The 18,685-nt window shown below is 40.2% G+C and overlaps 2 protein-coding genes across 2 annotated transcripts; one reads left to right on the top strand and one right to left on the bottom strand.

Annotated features, from left to right (window-relative positions):
- Positions 1–884: 884 nt before the first annotated feature.
- Positions 885–11,824, bottom strand: rps6kb1b (ribosomal protein S6 kinase B1b). Its single transcript, XM_084717307.1, has 15 exons — positions 11,634–11,824; positions 9,645–9,688; positions 9,458–9,578; positions 9,217–9,285; positions 6,785–6,932; positions 6,548–6,605; positions 5,743–5,843; positions 5,432–5,552; positions 5,279–5,369; positions 5,051–5,158; positions 4,884–4,946; positions 3,803–3,880; positions 3,031–3,138; positions 2,497–2,609; positions 885–1,856 (listed from the first exon to the last, which is right to left on the bottom strand). The coding sequence occupies exons 1-15, from the start codon at positions 11,700–11,702 to the stop codon at positions 1,601–1,603; spliced, it is 1,548 nt and encodes a 515-aa protein (XP_084573433.1). The 5' UTR covers positions 11,703–11,824; the 3' UTR covers positions 885–1,600.
- A 928-nt stretch (positions 11,825–12,752) lies between these two features.
- Positions 12,753–17,676, top strand: tubd1 (tubulin, delta 1). Its single transcript, XM_084716381.1, has 8 exons — positions 12,753–13,023; positions 13,114–13,261; positions 14,435–14,651; positions 14,735–14,966; positions 15,726–15,890; positions 16,035–16,160; positions 16,401–16,584; positions 17,232–17,676. Exons 1-8 carry the CDS (start codon positions 12,873–12,875, stop codon positions 17,341–17,343), a joined length of 1,335 nt encoding a protein of 444 aa, XP_084572507.1. The 5' UTR covers positions 12,753–12,872; the 3' UTR covers positions 17,344–17,676.
- The last annotated feature ends 1,009 nt before the right edge of the window (positions 17,677–18,685 follow it).

Genomic DNA, 18,685 nt, shown 5'->3' with positions numbered 1-18,685 from the left:
CTCCAGTGGACAAAAGCAGTTGTGTTTCCACAGTGATATCCAAAAAAATATAAAGACATAAATAAAATCATCTTAATAAAAATGTCCTCCTGCTTCTTTTTTATTCGTTAATGTACTGCTTACTGTGTCTATGTCTTCATGAGGAATCCAACCCCATGGCAGCCATTAAGAAAAACTATACAGAAATAGCAGATCTTCTTGTTGATGGTCCTGTTAAGTTATATTATACAGCGGCATCAGAAATATGCTGAGACACTTTCATAATCAATTAGAAACTAGATGTAGTAGCTATAAAATGACTACATTTATTATCAACACTGATGAGATATCCACATTAAAAAAAGCTGAATTGTCCCTTTAACGGTACACAAAGAGACACTGCACTCTGTGTTTTTTTTTTTCCGTTTTATTATAATTTTCCTTGCTTTTCAGGATTTCTAAAATTTCCCTCCTAAACAAGTGAACGCTGATGCACGAGGCTGTAAATGTCCCAGTGGTTTTGGAGCATTTTTAAAGCCCACAGATGCAGACAGTGTCCAGATCAACTGGTGCCACAGTCTCTAATATGAATTCGCTTTAGGGGCCAGCGGGGGTCCGACCTCCTGTCACCGCCGAGTCCCTCAGTCTGTTGGGAGGCCAGGGTGGAGTCGCAACAAAGCAGCACCAAGATGAGTTTGGTGTTTTTTCGGGGGGTGGTGGGGGGGTTTGATGGTGATCAAGTTGAATTATGTCTGGTGGTGACGTGTCAGCTGATCCAGTGATACATCCCATAGTGCACTGCAGCACGCCTGAAGAGCAGATAATTGAAATACGGTTCCCACATCAAATAAGCCATTCCACAAAAATCATCCACAACACCAACGCCGAAAGAATGTAAAAAGTCATTGTTTTTTTGTTGTTTAATTTAGGCTCTCTGATTCATCATTGATGTATAGCACAGTTAATGCATCCATTCTGTAAAACACCGTAAGACATAAAGCTATATTCATCAACAACAGAACCTCTGCTTGTCCGCTGCTCACACTCATTTCTTTGATCTTTTTCGACAATAAACCAAATTCATATGATTTTATTCAGAGCCAGGAAGCATTTTTTTTTTAAAAGAAGAACCGTCAAAATCTCCCTGTGGAAGCAATTTCCTCGCTGGCATTCATTCATTCAAATAGCACAAAGCACTTTGGACGTCATCTTGTACTGCAGACTAACTGCACGTCAGAGTAAATCTTGCTTGCATACTGTGTGATACATTATCGCCTTTGATTTCCAGGTTGCTCAAAGGCCGTAGCTCCTTGAAAGATTTCCAGTCCTACCAGTCCAGTTGAGAAAGAGAGGGTCAGAAGACAGAGGTCTAGAGACCTGAGGTGTCAGAGGAGAAGTGGTGAAGACGGTGATGTCGTCGATAGCACTTTGAACTGCAGCGCGCTGGAGTCCCAGGCCCACGCACGAACTCCAGGCCGTGACAGTATATGTAGTGTGCGGATGTGCAATTTTGGATTTTAATTGTCTCTAGCATCCATATCTTTTTGCTTTGTTTCTTAAAAAATATCAACAAAAGAAAAAAAGAGTCAAGAAATAAACTCTCCTAAAGAGGCGTGGTGGGTCATAGGTTCATACGTAGATGCTCGGGCCTCTTAGCCACCAGGGGATATGCTTGCTGCTTCATCTGAGCCAGGTTGACCCCGGCGGGCTGACGGATGGGGAGAGGGGCCGAGGCCTCGGAGCTCGTCGTGATGTCCATCTGCTCTGGGGTGGACAGCTCCATGGCCTGGTCCTGAGGTGACTGGAGGACACTTGGTCCTCCGCCGGGGAGGAGGGGGCTCCGGGCCCAGCAGTCCCCTGCTGAGAACTTGACTGGGCTGTAAAGGACAGAAAGAGACGAGGCATCTGTTACACTGACCAACGCGGAAGACATGTTTCCATGTGTAGTTCTGTGTGTATTCCTGGCTATTTTAACAGTCTTACCACCAAGGATTAATTTTTAAACCCAATTAAATCATGACTTGATCTTAATACTTTTACAGAATTAAATTTAATCTGGCTTTAGAGTAAAAACTAAACTGAGGTATAAAGAGGTTTTAATTTAATCTTTCTTCATTTTAAGCCAGCTTTAAAGTTTGATGCAACATAATTTAATTTTCAGAAGCCACCATTTTTGAGATGAATTGAGCAAAGTAATAAGTAAATAAGAAAAAGAACACATAAGAATAATAAATATGTAATAAGTTTTTTCTAATATCAAACATTGCAACATTTTGTTTTTAGCTAGCTTGTTAACAATGTGCCTTTAAAAACTTGATCTAGCAAGCAAAAACAATGAACTTTAAAATAAAAATAAATACATTTGGATTTACTAAAAGATTAGTTTTTAATTGTGCAACAGAGCTCATTTTAAATCTGGATTCACTCATTAGTATTAGATTAAATTAGACTTGGTGGGTGCAACCCAGTCTTAGCTTTTTAGTTTTTATCTATTGGTCTGCAGACACACTGACATACCTGAGAGGTGTTCTCGGGCTGCCCATGATCCGTCGAGGTGAGCGGATTTTTGGCTCAAACGAGAACTTTTCTTTGATGTTTTCCAGGACTGACGGGGCGACGTATGTGAAACCCTACAAGGACAAAAACATCAGAGACAAAACACAGGTGTAGTGGGCGCACAATCACATTCGAGGGGGCTGGCTGTCGGCAGAAAGAGTGCAAGGAAGGCAGGGGCAGCAGTGTGGATTCAGAGGAGGAAAACAAGCCTGTTTAACAAATGACATGATTTTTTGCAAACCTGTGGTGCCTTTTTAAAATAACTTATAAGGGAAGCCAGCTTCATTGTTAGCAAAGAGTTTTACATACTGATTAACAGATGATAATCATGAAAAATTGCAACACTTATCATCCATTCAAATAAGGCCTCCTAAAAATATGAACTTTTTGGAGTATTTCCCTCTTGTGATCACAAGACATTGAATATAAAATATCAACGACTCGCCAAATTTAACAAAACAAACAAAAGATGGAGAAATATAGTCCGAAAGCTACCAGGAAGGCTTGATTGGCACTCTCGCTGAGGGTTGAGTCATCTGGACTGTCGACTGGTGTCTGACTGGTGAACTTTGAGTCAAACTGACTCACATCTTCGGCTGATTGCTGCAAAGACAGATGAGAAAACAAACACAGGTGAGGAGGAGCGGCAACATGAGCAGATGTGTCAGAACTCACAGCACATAGGTCTGAAACCAGAGAACACCTGCCTTCAATTACTCAAACGTATTCAGTTTTCTTGGCAGGCAACCAGAATTAAACCTTATCTTAAGCTTCTCAAGCAGCATTATTAGTGAACTGACAGTGATCTCGTTTCAACATTTAAAGGGATGGTTCACCCCAGAATCAAAAATATGTATTTTTGCTCTGGCCTGTCGTGTTATTTATCCATCTAGACTGTTTTGGTGTGAGTTGCAGAGTTTTGGAGGTATTGGCTGTAGAGATGTCAGTCTTCTCACTAATATAATGGAACTAGATGCCGCTCGGCTTGTGGTTCTAAAACACCAACAAAATATATGTGAAAAACTAAGATAAGATAAGATAAGACGAAGATAATCCACAGACCTTGTTGTGAGCAGTTTCCTGTTGGAGCTACTTTCTTTATACCATAAAAAGAAAGTAGCTTCTACATACAGCCCTACAAAGAGCACAACAGGCCAGAGCGAAAATATGTATTTTTTATTTTTAAGATGATTGTCCCTTTCACAGTCTCAAATTTGTATACTCTCCAAATCAGATTTTTTTAGTGGTCTGCTCCTGTGATACTCACCAGGAAAGGTTTGAAGGGAGGCTCCACTTTCCGAGCCAGTAAGTCCTCCCAGTTGATGTGTCGAAAGAAGGGATGAGCCTGTGAGACATCAAATGCAAACAGAGTGCTGCTGTATGAACAGAGGGCCACGAAACACAGCCTCTCAGTCTGGAAATTTTTAAACAAGCTGCCATTCATGCAGCCACTGATTTTTCCAGTGCATCAGAGTGTTGTAAGAGGAGCTGTGGGACAAGGACTCTGATTATTAGGTTCCTGGGTTTTGCAAAGTTGTGGTTCTTGAACAAAGCTTAAAACTTAAATTGAAGTAAAAGCAAAGAGCTTTTTCACAGCAGCCATTTTGATTGTGCAGGAAAGGCTCTGCTACACTAAATGGAACAGGACCTTAATTAGTATCACTGATTTAAAAAAAAGTGATACTGAAAAGGTTCTATCAGAGTCTCTGTAACTATGTAAGATCTTCAGCAGTGCAGACACAGTGTGTTTTTAGAAACCAACCACATAAGTAAGCCAGTGGGGCGCTGGTTCACAACCTGGGGGTCCTGACCCCCACTAGGGGCCACCAAAGCTTCACAGGGGGTCGAGAGGCCTTCTTGATTTCAAAAGGTAGAAGAAAGCTTAAAAAAATGGCCTTTATCTCAGCATTTCATTCATTTCCATGAAGAGAAGTAAATGCCCTTATTTAAGATCAAAAAATCTCACAGGATAAAGGCACGGTGAACACAAGCTATATTTACATGTCTGTATTCATATAGTATTCACTGTCTGTGAACAGCCTTGTCCTGCATTAGAAAAGTAAACAATTAACCCCAAACTAACCCCAAAGACTTAATACAACAATGACCAAGTGCCAGGGAGAAGAAAACACTAAATTTATCCCAATTGTACAATTTTGTCAGTTGTTTACATCATTTACTCAATGATTGACCTTAAAAGTCTCTTAAGACAAAAGGTTGGGAGATGCTACCTTTGGTCAGTGAAATTTTCCCATGTGATATAAAAGCAATATATCATTGTGTGCTGCTCTGAAGTAGGGCTAGTGTGTTTGTATCGCCATGTTTGGAGGCATGGTCCACGTCCTCACCTGCACCTCTGCAGCGTCTCCTGCTCCAGCTCCCAGCCGTGACGAGGCGTTTCTCTTCAGCAGCTGTATGACCAGCAGTCAAATGTCAGAAGAAGACATTACATAACAACTCCACATTTATTTTGGATAAACATGAGAAGTATAAACTCTAAACAAACAGCATGTACCCGTTTCAGGAGGTCTCGAGCTTCTTGCGTGAGGTAGGGCGGCAGGCTGAGCTTACACTTCAGGATCTTGTCGATGGTCTTTTTCCGGTTTTCACCGGTGAACGGAGGCTACAGCGGGAAAAGAAAGGAAGCGGTTACTCAAACGTTTCAAATTATGATCCATATTTTATGACAGCGCATTATTAAGAATGAAGCAGAAAGGTTCATGTGTTTAAAGGTTTAACTGACCGCTCCTGTGAGCATGTCATACATCAGAGCGCCCAGACTCCACCAGTCCACCGCTCTGTTGTGTCCGCTCCTCATCAAGATCTCTGGGGCCCTGCAACAACAGGAGTGCACATTTATCACTAATGAACTAACGTTAATGAATCAGCTGTAAACATTAGAGGAGGAGGAAAAAGCACGACTTGCATGTATTCGATGGTGCCGCAGAAAGTGTGGGTGACTGTGCCGTCGTGAATCGACTCTTTGCACAGTCCAAAGTCTGTCAACTTTACATGGCCTGAAAGGAAAACAACACATAATCAGATGCTGTTATTTACAGTCCTTTACAATCCTGCCTCTTTTTGGCAGATATTCAAGAACATCTGTATTAAATCACAACAGTGTGACATGCATGATATTTGAGCAGGTGGATGGTTATGTTTTAAGGAAAAATACAATGAAATTTAAGACATTTCTGACACACACACCTTGGCTGCTGAGCATGATGTTCTCAGGCTTTAGGTCTCTGTAGATGATGCCCTTCTGGTGCAGGTGGCCCAGAGCCATGGAGATCTCTGCCAGGTAGAAACTAGGGAGAAAAACAAAGAAAACATTTCACCAAATACGATCAACTTCATGCCAAGAACAAGCCCCCAGTTTGGGATAGCAGAGATGAGTACCAGCACAGAAACCAAACAATGTACTGTTGTCGACAGTGTCACCAAATAAACATATCTTAGCCGCTTAAAGGCCCATCAAAAAAAAAAAAAAAAGTGTTTAAGTGTACACTATATTTAGAATATTCTGACCACCTTCGTTGCTGTCAGACAGCCTTTTCAATGGGAAACTTCCATTACACAAGCCAAACAGTGCTCTCTGGCTAAACCACACTCCTTTGGTAGAAAAGTAATTTTACCTCGAAGAACATGGCAGTTGCTGGTGTACTGCTGCCTCGATCTTTTAGTTTAGTTTTAATGTAATTGATTGAGGCAGCGGTAGACCAGCAACTCCTTTGTTCTGCCAAGAAAAATTACTGATTTTGCCAGTAGTCTGGTTGGTGTGGAGAAGATGATATCTGGCTTGTATAATGGCAGTTTCCCATTGGAAAAGATAGTAAATATAGTGTACACTGGCATAGATTTTTATTGCTACACTGGCACAATTACTGCTTCTCCGTCCTACTTTGGATAATACATTGACTATAAATAAGTGCCGTCCAATCAGAAATGTATATTTTCCACAGTGATGACGTGTGTGTGCATCTCTGTTAATATGAAAATGAAGAGCACTTACCAGGCTGTGTCTTCCATGAAGATGCCCTCCCTCTCCAACTGCATGAAAAGTTCTCCTCCTGCACACATGAACACGGGTTCATGTTGTTAACATGTGTGACACTCATACATCATAGTCAAGATTAGACATAAGCGCAAACACTGCAATACAACCAGAGTGATTTCACATGTATTCTGCATTCATTCATCCTCCTGAGTGTAAGAGAGAGTGTATGTGTGTGTATTTTGTTGTACTGACCACTAAGATACTCCAGGATGAGATACAGTTTTCCTCCTGTCTGGAAGGCGTAGATGAGATCAACGATGAAGGGATGCTTCACCTCCTCCAGGATATTCCTCTCTGCCTTGGTATGGGCTGTGTCCTTGGCGTTGCGTACAATCATAGCCTGGTGCCCCCACCCCAAAGAAGCATATGAACATTAGTCAGGTGGCAAATACAGATGTACTGCGGAGAGCAGTGCAACCCTGTAGTGATCCATTTCCAATATCTGTTGATACAGACACTATCCTGATACAAGCACTACTTTTTTCTTAATGTTTCTGACTATGATTATTATTAGTAAGATCACAAGAAGTTAAAACTCAAGTTCAATCTGGAAAGTTTGTGTAGTTTGTGTAATGCAACTTGTGTAACTGCTTCAACCATTGTGGGGCACTGTAGGATCCTGGCTTGTGACATCCATATGTGCAGCTGATAGGCAGAGAGACTGCACTCATTAACATAATTTCCCCTTAAAACATTGCTGAGTTTAAATTTGCTATTTTATGTCCCAAAATGCAAATGTCACTTTTTGTTATGGGTTTGTAATGTGTTTGCTAAAAATACAGTGGTTTATGTTGGTAACTGTCATTGGTGACAAAGATCTGATACCTAATGAATGCTTTACTTTAATATTACACCCTGATACCCCTTACTGGATCGGATCAGTCCCATGTCTGAAGTGATTTTCACCAAAAAATAGTCTGTGTATCACTGCCTTATGAGCTGCTTGCCTGCCTGACAAATAGAGAGAAGCATTCAACTGTACAACATCTGGCAAGCGGGGGCTGAGCTGAGCAATTTAGGCAACTGTGTCACTGTGACGGAGGAGTGACATTTCTTAATTATTGCTAAACTAGTTTAATGAATAAATAAAGTTTGACAAGTCAGTTATGCTCTGACAGCGGCAGTCCTTAATTATTACTTACTATTCAAAGAAATACAATACAAAAGCTTACAATGAAAACCGCATTAAAACATACCGTACACATGTGGATTACAGTTCTATGGAGTATAATGGTGTCAAAAGCACTGTTGTGGGTTTATATGTGCACAGCCAGAGCCTTTTGTTCCTCTCCACTCTTCCTCTCCTCTGCTCCTGCTTCTGTTTGTTTGCTAACCACTTCTGTCAGAAAGTTAAAGAGCTGCCTGTCAGCAACAGTGTTGTCTCAGCTTTGACTGTGAGAACTACGACAACAGATGGAGCTCCAACAGGCGCGCTGAGGCTGTGGCGAGCCCTTTGAGTCGAACTGTGCAGCACAAGCTTGCTGACTGAGAAGTCTTTCTTGACCTCACTTCTTGTTGAGACCAATTAAGTAGTATGCATTGCACTCTGAATTTTTAACCCCTTCTTACTCACAAAGTGGGCTTTTCTTGGCTTTAATAGATGACAGATAGCTTGCAAAAGTAGCTAACTGTCATCAGCTACTACAAAGCATAACTGCTCTACCATGCTGCTACTCATCATTAATTGTGTTATATAATCAGTGCACGTGTTTATCAAGCATCTCAGAATCACTGTAGTTCAACTTCGACTTAAGTTATTTATGAGCCTTCCTACATACACACACACACACACACACACAACAAGGAATCAAAGTTCTCATTTAAGAGTAAATGGCATGGCCGGTATATGACACTCGTAAAAAGAAAAATTATTGATGACTTCTTGCAGTTTTTCCTCAGTGGTTTCAATGTACAAGCTTGTTGAACACACAGAAAGACTGATAATATATTTTATCTAAAAATAAAAATTACACAGATGAAATAATGTCAACCACAGCTGTTAATTCCTGCATCATCTCTGTTGTAGCTATATTTTCCTGTTTTTAAGTAAGCGTAAATAATATAATTCCAATGGAATAACTCTGATTAGGTATTTGAAAAAGGCTTCACTTTCATTCCTCGGCCTAAATGCAGGACTGCATAGATGTCACTCTGAGGATTTTGGGCAAGTCAGGACTAACTCTGTACTCTGAGATGCTTCATAAACACGAGCAATGGCCTACAGGCCTTAATCAAAGCCGTGCTGCACGTAAATGTTCGTCACCCTGAAGCTTAACAATTGAAACACGACTGGATGAAATCTGGCAGGTATTCAACGTGTCACTGGGGTCATTTTAGCCAATCAAGCAGAAGCAGTGTGAATATCTAGCGGAATCTAACGGGCTGAGGCAGAGACTTTTAGGTGCCAAGCCTGCAGCAGCACAGATGGCAATCTACCAGCTAGCAGTGAAATCTTACCCCACCACAGGCTTCAAGGACAGCCAATATTTGCAGACAGAAGCACCATAATGTTTATTTGTAATAACAAGCATGCAATTACATTCAGGGGATACAGACAGAGCAGCTGTACATCACTCTGACTGAAATGATTTAAGCTTTCATGAGGAAAGAATTTGAAAAAGTACCTTTTTTAAAACTTTCATAGCAAATATTTTTCCTGCTGCAGCTCCAACAACTTTTCTGACTTGAAAAACCTGCAGAGAAGAGAAAAGAAGTAAAAATGTTTAAAAGAATCACAACAGTTGAAAGAATCACTCTAGAACTCACATTATAGAGGAGCAACAATCCAAACTGTGTATTTGCATGAGTGTGTGCATGTTAAGAATACTTTCTACTCTCTTGCTGCCTCTTGGGTAACGTAAGTACCTTTCCATAACCACCTTTCCCCAGGACCCGCAGCAGTTCAAAACACTCCGGTCTGATGTTCTCCGTCCCCTGATTGACGTTGTCTTCTGAGATCTCGATCTTCTCACAGTCGTCCATGTTGCTGCAGAGACAACATTTAATGCATTGTACATGAACACAAGCAGAAGAGGACATGTTGAATACTTACAACTCAAATCCGCTGCACTGGTCCATGATATCATTGATTTGAGCCTAGAAGGAAAAGCAGAAAACACAACATAATCATAAGTTAGTGATTTTGTTCTAATAAATAACTACAGCAAACATGAGCAGAACTTTCTGATGAACATCCACACAGCATCAGAAATTAGGCTACGATTTGATCTAAAGATTGCTTTTTTTTTTTACGCCACATTCTTTTTTACATTTTTCATTTTTCTGGAATTAATCAGAAATAGATTTTAACCACATAAGAACATTTCTGTATCTCCTGCTCTTTCCTGTGTTGAAACACTTTATGCCTGTTTAACTATATTGATAGCGGTATTGATATTGTTGATTGATAAAAATTTATAATACAGTACTTGACAACTTTTACAAATAAATCACTATAAATGGAAAAATTAAACTAAACATATAATCAAGCTTGTTTAAGTCTTAATAATAAAGAAGTGTACTTCATATGACATCATGTAACTAATGAAATAGGCATAATATTACTGCTTACATTCAGCTCTGCAACAAATAACGTTGATCGACAGAAAATATAATTGGAAGCTATTTTGATAATAAATTAATCAATTGGCTCATCTTTCAAGCACAAATTCCAAAAACCTACAAAACTGAATCTCAAAACCTTTCCGGTTTTGCACCATTGATTATACAAAACCAGACATTTAAAGTCCAACTGATATATTAGTTGGCTGATATTATTGGCCCAATATTGGTCCATCACAACTTTATCAGTCTATATTGGTATCAGAATCTATGTTATCTGATATATGCTCTCATATATCTAAAAACTTTTTTTATTTAAAGTTATTTAAATTAAATCAATAAAAATATAGGTGAGACTTTACTGTTTCAGTGCCCTGATATCCTGCCTTTGTTACCACAAACTTTTGTTATTATTTGTTAGACAAATTTGAGGGGTCCTCACAAAAAATGTGCATTATGAATATATTCTGTATAATACATTCTGTTTAAAAAATATCTGCCAATATTGAAATTCTCACTTATATCTGTATTGGCTGGGCCCTACAAGACATTATCTTTGATCCATTTAACTGTGACTGGGACAACTAATCGATTAATAGAGAAATAAAGTGATTAATGTGTAATGAAAATAATCCCACTTTACATTAAATCCAGCTGTACAATAAGTTTAGCCAACACATGCACACAGGAGCTGTAATGTGATCCTGACCAACCAGAGCTGCAGTGATTTAAAAGTTGCCCAATCCATGCTACATGGACATCAACACATTTAGCAAAAGTTGTTTATCTTAATGGAAAGTAAGTACACATTTGATACTGTTTGTGTCTTCTATTTAATCACTGCATTACTCCTGTGATAGCAGATGATCGTGTTTTGTTGTAATAAGATACCCAGTTTGACACGTGCGTATAAATCAGTATTTATTTACACATCATAATTGTAAGTGATTGTTGTTCTATGTTAAATGTACAGTGTAGATCTGTAGCGGTGCTGTATTGTTGTGTTTCAGCCTCACTGTAAACAGAAACACTCAGCTTTAACTCCATACAGTCCCACTCTGTAACAGTCTTGCCAAAATAAACTGTTGCACACAGCCGAGCCACATTTATCACTGCAGCAGCACCTTTGGCCAAGTAAGGCTTTGCTTGCACAACTCCAACATGACAGCGATGGTTTTTAAACGTGACAGCGTTCACAACACATGCATTTCACCACTAGCTATAACTACTGGTAAAATAAGAACAAAACAAGTGACAGCTCTGTCATGATCGCTGTCAGGTAACGGTGGCGAAGCTAGCGTTAGCCTCTGCTAACCCCGTCTGACAAGGCCTGAGAGCTCCGGCTGCAGGAGAAGCAGGCCTGCGGTGGCTGGCAGGCTATCAGGCTAACGGCTAACAAGCTAAATGCTAGCTGCTGTGCGTGAAGAGTTTCTGATGTGACAACTCTCGCAGTTCCGTTCAACATCTCCCATTAAAGTACCTCCTCATTCTCATCGTCGGAGACATTTTCCTCCGGCTGGTCCAAATCAATGTCAAACACTCCAGCCATGGCAGCGCTTCGCACGGATCGCTCTGTCACACACCGCAAGAATAGCAGCAGGCGTCCCCCCACCTCATGGACAAACACACACCGCCGCCATAACCGGCTACTACACTGAGCATGCGCACTGCAACACTCAACAAAAGGGGCGGTAACCTGAGCGGGCTGCTTTTATTTTGTCATAAAAACAACAACAGGAGCGCACTACAAATTAAACGTTAGACAATCCTCCTTTTTATTGCAAGTAATAACAACATTTTACATCAAATTTTAGATAGTACTGATAAAAGAAAAAACTAACAAACTGACTGAAATAATATCGTGTACTTGCAAAACGAACTAAAATAAAATAAAAACATTTAGGAAATGTCTTTAGTTTCAGTAACGGGACAGATATCTACAAGAGTTTGAGTCAATTGCCCTCACAAAATGTTGTGTTTGTTTCACCTGTTCTGAACAACCATTCCTCTAATAAATAAACATCTAAAAATAATACCGAAACTAACAAAAGCGAAACTAAAACTTTGCATTGTTAAATAATAAAAACAGAACTGAAACCAGCAAACCCACGATGTAAATTATCTGACGCTAAACCGAACTGAAATCCAAAACTTATGAACCAAATAAGAGTTTAATACTAATGAAAAATACAAAACTACAATAACTCTGGTTTGAGGAAACACCTGTAATATACCCAGATGATATCCAGACATCTGAATAACATAATAAAAACTAAAATGAATACTATTACCAGTGTAGTTAATACTACTACTACTACTACTACTACTATTACTACTACTACAAATAATAATAACAATAATAATAGACAATGTAAATGACATTCTTTTGCTAAAATTAGGTATTATTACTTTTTCTTTGAGACACAAAAATAAGTTTCAACCATTCATCACATATACAATAAAATTGTGAATGAGTTTTATTTTGAAAGTTTTGAGAGCGTGGACCGGAAACGCCGTTCTAACTTTTTATGGCGGCAGACAGACGGCAGAACGGACGCTGTCTTCAAACTAGTTGATACTGCTGTCTACTCTGACAGTCATGAGACTTTTCACTCACACCGTGAATTCACCGGTTGACTGCAGACTTCATGCTCTCATACTCTAATCGGAAAACTTCCTGGCTCCTTCTGGAACAGTTCAATGTTTACCTCGGTGAATAATGTCCATAGTAACAGTGCAGCTGGGTCAGTGTGGTAACCAGGTGGGTCATGAGCTGTTTGACATCCTCTGCAGTGATGCTCTGGAGGGACAGAGGAAAGTGTACAGCGCAGCCAGCTGTGAGCGCTTCTTCCACCAGACTGCACATGGAGGTAACTAACTAACACAGCTGTTCTACATTTAAAACGTTTGGTTTCGGACTGCAACTTTACTGCACACCGGTTTGTTTCCCCGCCCTGCAGACCTTGTAGCCAGGGCGGTGCTGGTGGACATGGAGCCCAAAGTGATCAACCAGAGTATCATCAGGGCTGCACAGTCTGGCAGGTGGAGGTATGGAGAAACTTCACACTTCAGCCAGAAGCAGGGCTCTGGAAACAACTGGGCAAATGGGTAAGTACATTTTTCTCTCACTTTCTCTGCAAAATCTGAAAAAATCTGAAAAAAAACCCCCTCATCATTTGTTTAACAATCCTCAAAAGTTGGACTGCTGCTGTTATTACTATAGGAGCATTAATGCTAAACATTGTCACATACTCACATCGTCATTTTGTAATCATGTAAAATCAAATCCAACCTCAAGGTCCACTTACTAGCTTTTTTGCTCTCAGAGCTTTCAAGTATATCAGCATTTGACTTGTTCAGTTGTTTTGGAAAATATAGAATATCACAAAAATTGAATATAATATTCAAAGTATGCTTTCATTTATGTATAATCACCTGAAAATAATCATTACAAACCTGCACCTCCATGTTTCTACAGTAGCCATGAATGGACAAACTGATGACAGCTGTCTAGCTGTTGTTGTTTTTTTTTTGTTTTTTTTTGTTTTGTCTTTTTTTACTTTCGCTGCCACTGTAGTTTCTCCGACACAGCTGGAAGAGAGTAAAGCGATGGGTTTGCAGTCTGCAAGCTCATCTCTAGATGCCACTAATTTGACACTCTGGTCCTTAAAGTATGGCTCATTTTGGATTAATCTGCAGTGGATTTTTTTTTTTTTTTTTTTTTTTTACAATTAATTAATCAGTTTGTCTATACAGCTCAAGGTCGTGCCTTCAATTGGTGGACCAACAGTCCAAAACACAGATATATTAAAGGTTAACTTTTGAACTTGGACCACATTTTCCCATATTTTTGTGTCTAAGTCTCTAACAGTTTTTGAAATTGTTCCAGTATTAAAGGAGCGTGCTGCAGCTGGCAGAAACAAAACTGACCTTCAACAGAATCTCTCCGAGCAACAGGGCACTGTTAAAGTGCAGCTGCAGCACAAAAATTGTTTCCCATTTAGTCATTTTGAAACAAAAACATGGGAAGATAGGGTCGAGGTTGAAAAATACCAAAGTTACCATATACGTTTGCAATCATTTATGCATTTAATGTATCAGATTCTTATATTTGAGAGGCTGGAAGATGCAAAAAGTGTTGCTCAAAAAATTACTGAAGCAACTGATTGTTTAACAAAACAGCTGGCACTTAATATTCTGTTGGTTCACTAATTGATAAATCGTTTCATCAAAATTAGTTCTTTACCTTAAAATAGTATATACCTTCTGTTGTTGCACCAGGTTCTGTGTCCACGGTCCTCGTCACAGAGATGTGGTGGAGGAGCTGGTGAGGCGAGAGGTGGAATGCTGTGACAGACTGGCTGGCCTCATGGCCATGATGAGTGTAGCGGGGGGAACCGGGTCCGGCGTCGGCACCTATGTCACTCAGTGTCTCCGAGATGTCTACCCCAAGTCCTTCATCCTCAACCACCTCACCTGGCCGTACGGGACTGGCGAGGTACGGAGATAAGTGGCAGTTTTTAATATTAGTATAGAATAATGAGCTGTAAAATCTTTATTTTCCCTGACCTGTCCTTTAAGGTGATTGTCCAGAATTACAACTCTGTGCTGACGCTGGCTCATCTCTACCAGCTGTCGGACGCCATCCTGGTGCACGAGAACGATACGGTGCACAGGATCTGCAGTCAGCTCCTCAACATCAAACACATCTCCTTCAGTGACGTCAACAGGGTGATCGCTCAACAGCTGGGCAGCGTCCTGCAGCCCACGCTCACTGCTGACTCCCACGGAGTCTACAGCAGGAATCCTCTGGGTGAGAGAGGCCCAGACACACACACACACACACACACACACACACACACACACACACACACACACACACACACACACACACACACACACATTGGATTAGGAGAGTCTAATAGTGCAGTCACATGCTCCTCTCATATTGTATTGTATTATTTTGTCTAATTTGTCCAATTTCTCAAGTTTTACAAATAAAATCAGCCCATAATTTGCCACTCAATCCAACTTTTTGTCATGCACTCAGCACAGGCTGAGATGGTCACAGAACACGCCAATGACTTCATAGAAGCATGCTCGGCTACATCCTGCAAAACCATGTCCACCTGGGTGAAATACCATGCTTTTATGGATCATTGATATACAAGATTGATATAAATTAGCACACTAGTTAGCTAGCATTTTGCTAAAATTAGTGAACTTAACGCGTGAATATGCGTCACTTTTACAGGTGCCTCGGCAACATCTTTTTAACCATTTTAACCACAATTTGTTTTTGTTTTCAACATAAGCCTTGCACGTAGCATATCTGAGTACAGATAAAAGGAAAGGAGAAAGTTGCCTGAGATACCAAACTTGCTCAATTGTTATTAGAACAGAGTAAAAAGGGGCGGGACTTATGAAGGATCAGTTCAAGGCGGTTGTCGTCATTATCTTGTCATCAGATCCTTCTGACTACCAGCATCATTGGGTCAAACCTTCAATCTTGTCATCGCGTGTACTCTGTTACCTGATGGTAACCGTATTCTTTAACATCTCTGTCTCTCAGGCGAGTTAGTCGGCGCCCTTGCATGCCACCCAGAGTACAAGCTGCTCAGTGTATGTACCATCCCTCAGATGCCCAGTTCCTCAATAGCTTACAGCACGTTCAGCTGGCCAGGCCTGCTCAAACACCTGCGACAGATGCTCATCTCCAACACCAAGATGGAGGAAGGCAAGTTCTGTCTAAATCCAATTTATGCACTTCAGTTTCAGTTTATTACAACAAGATAATAGCACGTTTACTAAGTTATATTTGGGCTTGAAAGTGGAACCATAAATGTCTTGATCTTGATCCTTCTTGTATGCCCTGTTTCAGGTATTGACTGGCAGGTGCGTCCACCTGCAGCCTCGGAGCGTAGGACTCTTACAGGACCCAGCTTTAACACGTCTCTGGCGAACCTGCTCATACTGAGAGGGAAAGACGTCTACAGCGCAGAGACAGGTGAGAGAGATGACTGAAATGGATTGATTTTATTTAAAAAAAAATAACTTGACCAACTGGGTGAAATAATGTTTTAATTCTCTTTTGATTTCACCTGACAAATCCACGACAGCCATGGAGATGCTGATGGTTTGATAACATAAAAAAGTCTTACAATAGCAACAGCAGCTTTTAGTTTTTAATATATGAGCTCTTCAGACAATGCAGATGCAGACTGAGGGATGTGAATTGTGTCCACAGGTGGCTTTGAGGACCCGGCCCTGTACACCTCCTGGCTCTCATCAGAAGAAGCTTTCAGCTTGTGGAAATCCCCGGTGCCTTTTACTAAGTATGAGAAATCTGCCACGCTGGTCAGTAACAGTCAGGCTCTGCTCAGGCCTCTGGATAACATGGTGGGAAAAGCCTGGAATATGTTTGCATCCAGGTGAGTCAGTCAGTCAGATTACTCACAGAAAGGCTTAAATATCACTTTGAGGAAAACGTGGGTCCAAACAGCATGACAGCTATGAAAAAACAGTGCTCTATAATATAACAGGGAATAGTTATATACAGGCATTGTATTTACAGTGGAAACTGGTGTGTTCAGGTCTTTTTGACTGTGGTGGCCAAAGGAGGTGCTGACTTCTGCACGCGTGCATGCATTGACACTGCTTTCATTTTACCATCTAGTTTAAGTGCTAGCATTACAGAATCTTATAGTTTCTTAAATTCCCGTGTTTAAAACTTTTATTTAAAAGATAGTCCTGCCAATCACAACACAAGTGTGCCACCATACAAATATAATAATAAACCCTCAAAATGAAATTGTACCTCTGTCCTCAGGCTGAGACTCCTCGGCATTCCACTCTAATAAAGATTTTTATGATTTATTCACCCAGTTGCTCTACATTGTTTAAGCAGTTGCTTACCGTAACCATGATCACTTTGAACAGTTTCCACTGTAAATGAGTGTCACGGTTTCTTTTTTAATCACTTTAAAACAGACTAATGAAAACCAGTATTGAGCTGTTTGGTTTTGCATTAAAAGTCTTTTAGTGATTTCCCTGTCTCATTTTGTTTCCTCCCTTACAGGGCCTACATCCATCAGTACATTAAATTTGGGATCTCAGAGGAGGACTTTCTAGACAGCTTTACATCTCTTGAACAAGTCATCTCCAGCTACAAGCAGCTGTGCCTGCAATAGGAAAAACTAACCAGCACCACCTTGCCGTTGGACTCTTTGTAGACAAGAGAATACAGTATCACGAGGGACAAAAAAATGAATGTGTAAAAAAAACCGAAGTTGTTTGGTTTACTGGAAGCCAAACATTCCTCGACTTTGACATCTGCAGTGGGGAGGACCGAGGTAACTTCTTTGCACTGAAAGGTCTCATTGGGACACATATTGAGACTCTCAAGGGGAAAAAAATGTAGGAGCTATTTTATTAAATTAAATTAAATTATTGTGGACTTTGTGATGTGATTGCTTATCAGCTGTTGCTTTCAAGCTCAAGAATAAACGCAACTTCTAAACCAACATAGACTGCAACTATCAATTATTTTCATAATTAATCAGTCTATAAAATGGAAAAAAAAGCAGATATGCAGATAATGCTCATCATGATTTCCTAGAGCTCAAAGTTGTGTCTTCAAATTGCGACTTTTGTCCAACTACCAGTCAAAAACCTAGACTCTTCATTTACTATCATAAATGACACAGAAAAGTAGCAAGTCCTTACATTCAATCAGCTGGAATCTTGGAAAATGAATGAAACTGATTATCAAAATAGTTAGAAGTAATTATCTTTTGAATAATCATTGCAGCTCAAAGCGAGAAGCCTTTGAAGTGCTCCAACAAAAGGAAATTTCAACATCTACAATATAAGATTGCAGTGAGAGCAACTAGAGCTTTTACAGTTTGAAAATGTGAAAGGATCTTTGAGTGCGTTTGTCAGTTATTAGGAAAAGCCGCACCGCACAAAGGAAAGCGACAAGGGCATCAGTTACTTATCATCACTTTATTGTTCATTAATTTTACATCATAGTATGTCCAGAGCTGGGATGATTGGCATGAAAGCAGTGTCAGTAAAGACAGGTCATTGTATCCACGTATGCACCAGCTGAAGTTGATTCTTGACATGAGACAAACAGCGCAACTGAAATGCTGAAGGCCCACAACTTCAGCCAGCTTACAGACTGCTGTTGCCGTGCTAATTTAACAGCCAACACCAGTCTGATAAGCTAGCTGACGGGGTGGGAAAGTGGTGTCAAGAACGAGTGCGCTACAGAAAAGACAGAAGAGGATCTCTTTCCATAAAGCTGGAATCCACCAGAATCTGCCAAGTATGTTTCAGACAAGACTCATCTCCAACCGAGGGAGGGAAGGGAGTCAAATAGTAAAGTCTGAATCAAATTTAGCTGCATTTAAAAAATGACATGATGCAATTATTCTCCTAAGAATTACTAAAGAGTTGTTCACTTACCTTAAAGATGGTTTGTTCTAAGAGAAAGTTAAGCATTAGCTCTGTCATAACAACAGTTATTTA

The sequence above is a fragment of the Lutjanus erythropterus genome, chromosome 4 (genome assembly GCF_056507025.1).
Source record: "Lutjanus erythropterus isolate fLutEry1 chromosome 4, fLutEry1.hap2, whole genome shotgun sequence".
NCBI lineage: Eukaryota > Metazoa > Chordata > Actinopteri > Lutjaniformes > Lutjanidae > Lutjanus > Lutjanus erythropterus.
Note: the sequence above shows the minus strand (reverse complement) of the source record. Positions and strands in the feature narration are given on the sequence as shown.

Bases quoted from the DNA above. Each gene is read 5' to 3' on its own strand.
- rps6kb1b (XM_084717307.1), bottom strand. From the start codon at position 11,702: ATGGCTGGAGTGTTTGACATTGATTTGGACCAGCCGGAGGAAAATGTC. The intron at 9,286-9,457 runs GTACTTACGTTA...TCTTCTCTGCAG, and splicing joins GGAAAGGTGGTTATGGAAAG to GTTTTTCAAGTCAGAAAAGT. The intron at 4,947-5,050 runs GTACATGCTGTT...CTGGTCATACAG, and splicing joins CTCGAGACCTCCTGAAACGG to CTGCTGAAGAGAAACGCCTC.
- tubd1 (XM_084716381.1), top strand. From the start codon at position 12,873: ATGTCCATAGTAACAGTGCAGCTGGGTCAGTGTGGTAACCAGGTGGGT. The intron at 13,262-14,434 runs GTAAGTACATTT...TTGTTGCACCAG, and splicing joins GGAAACAACTGGGCAAATGG to GTTCTGTGTCCACGGTCCTC. The intron at 14,652-14,734 runs GTACGGAGATAA...CTGTCCTTTAAG, and splicing joins GGCCGTACGGGACTGGCGAG to GTGATTGTCCAGAATTACAA.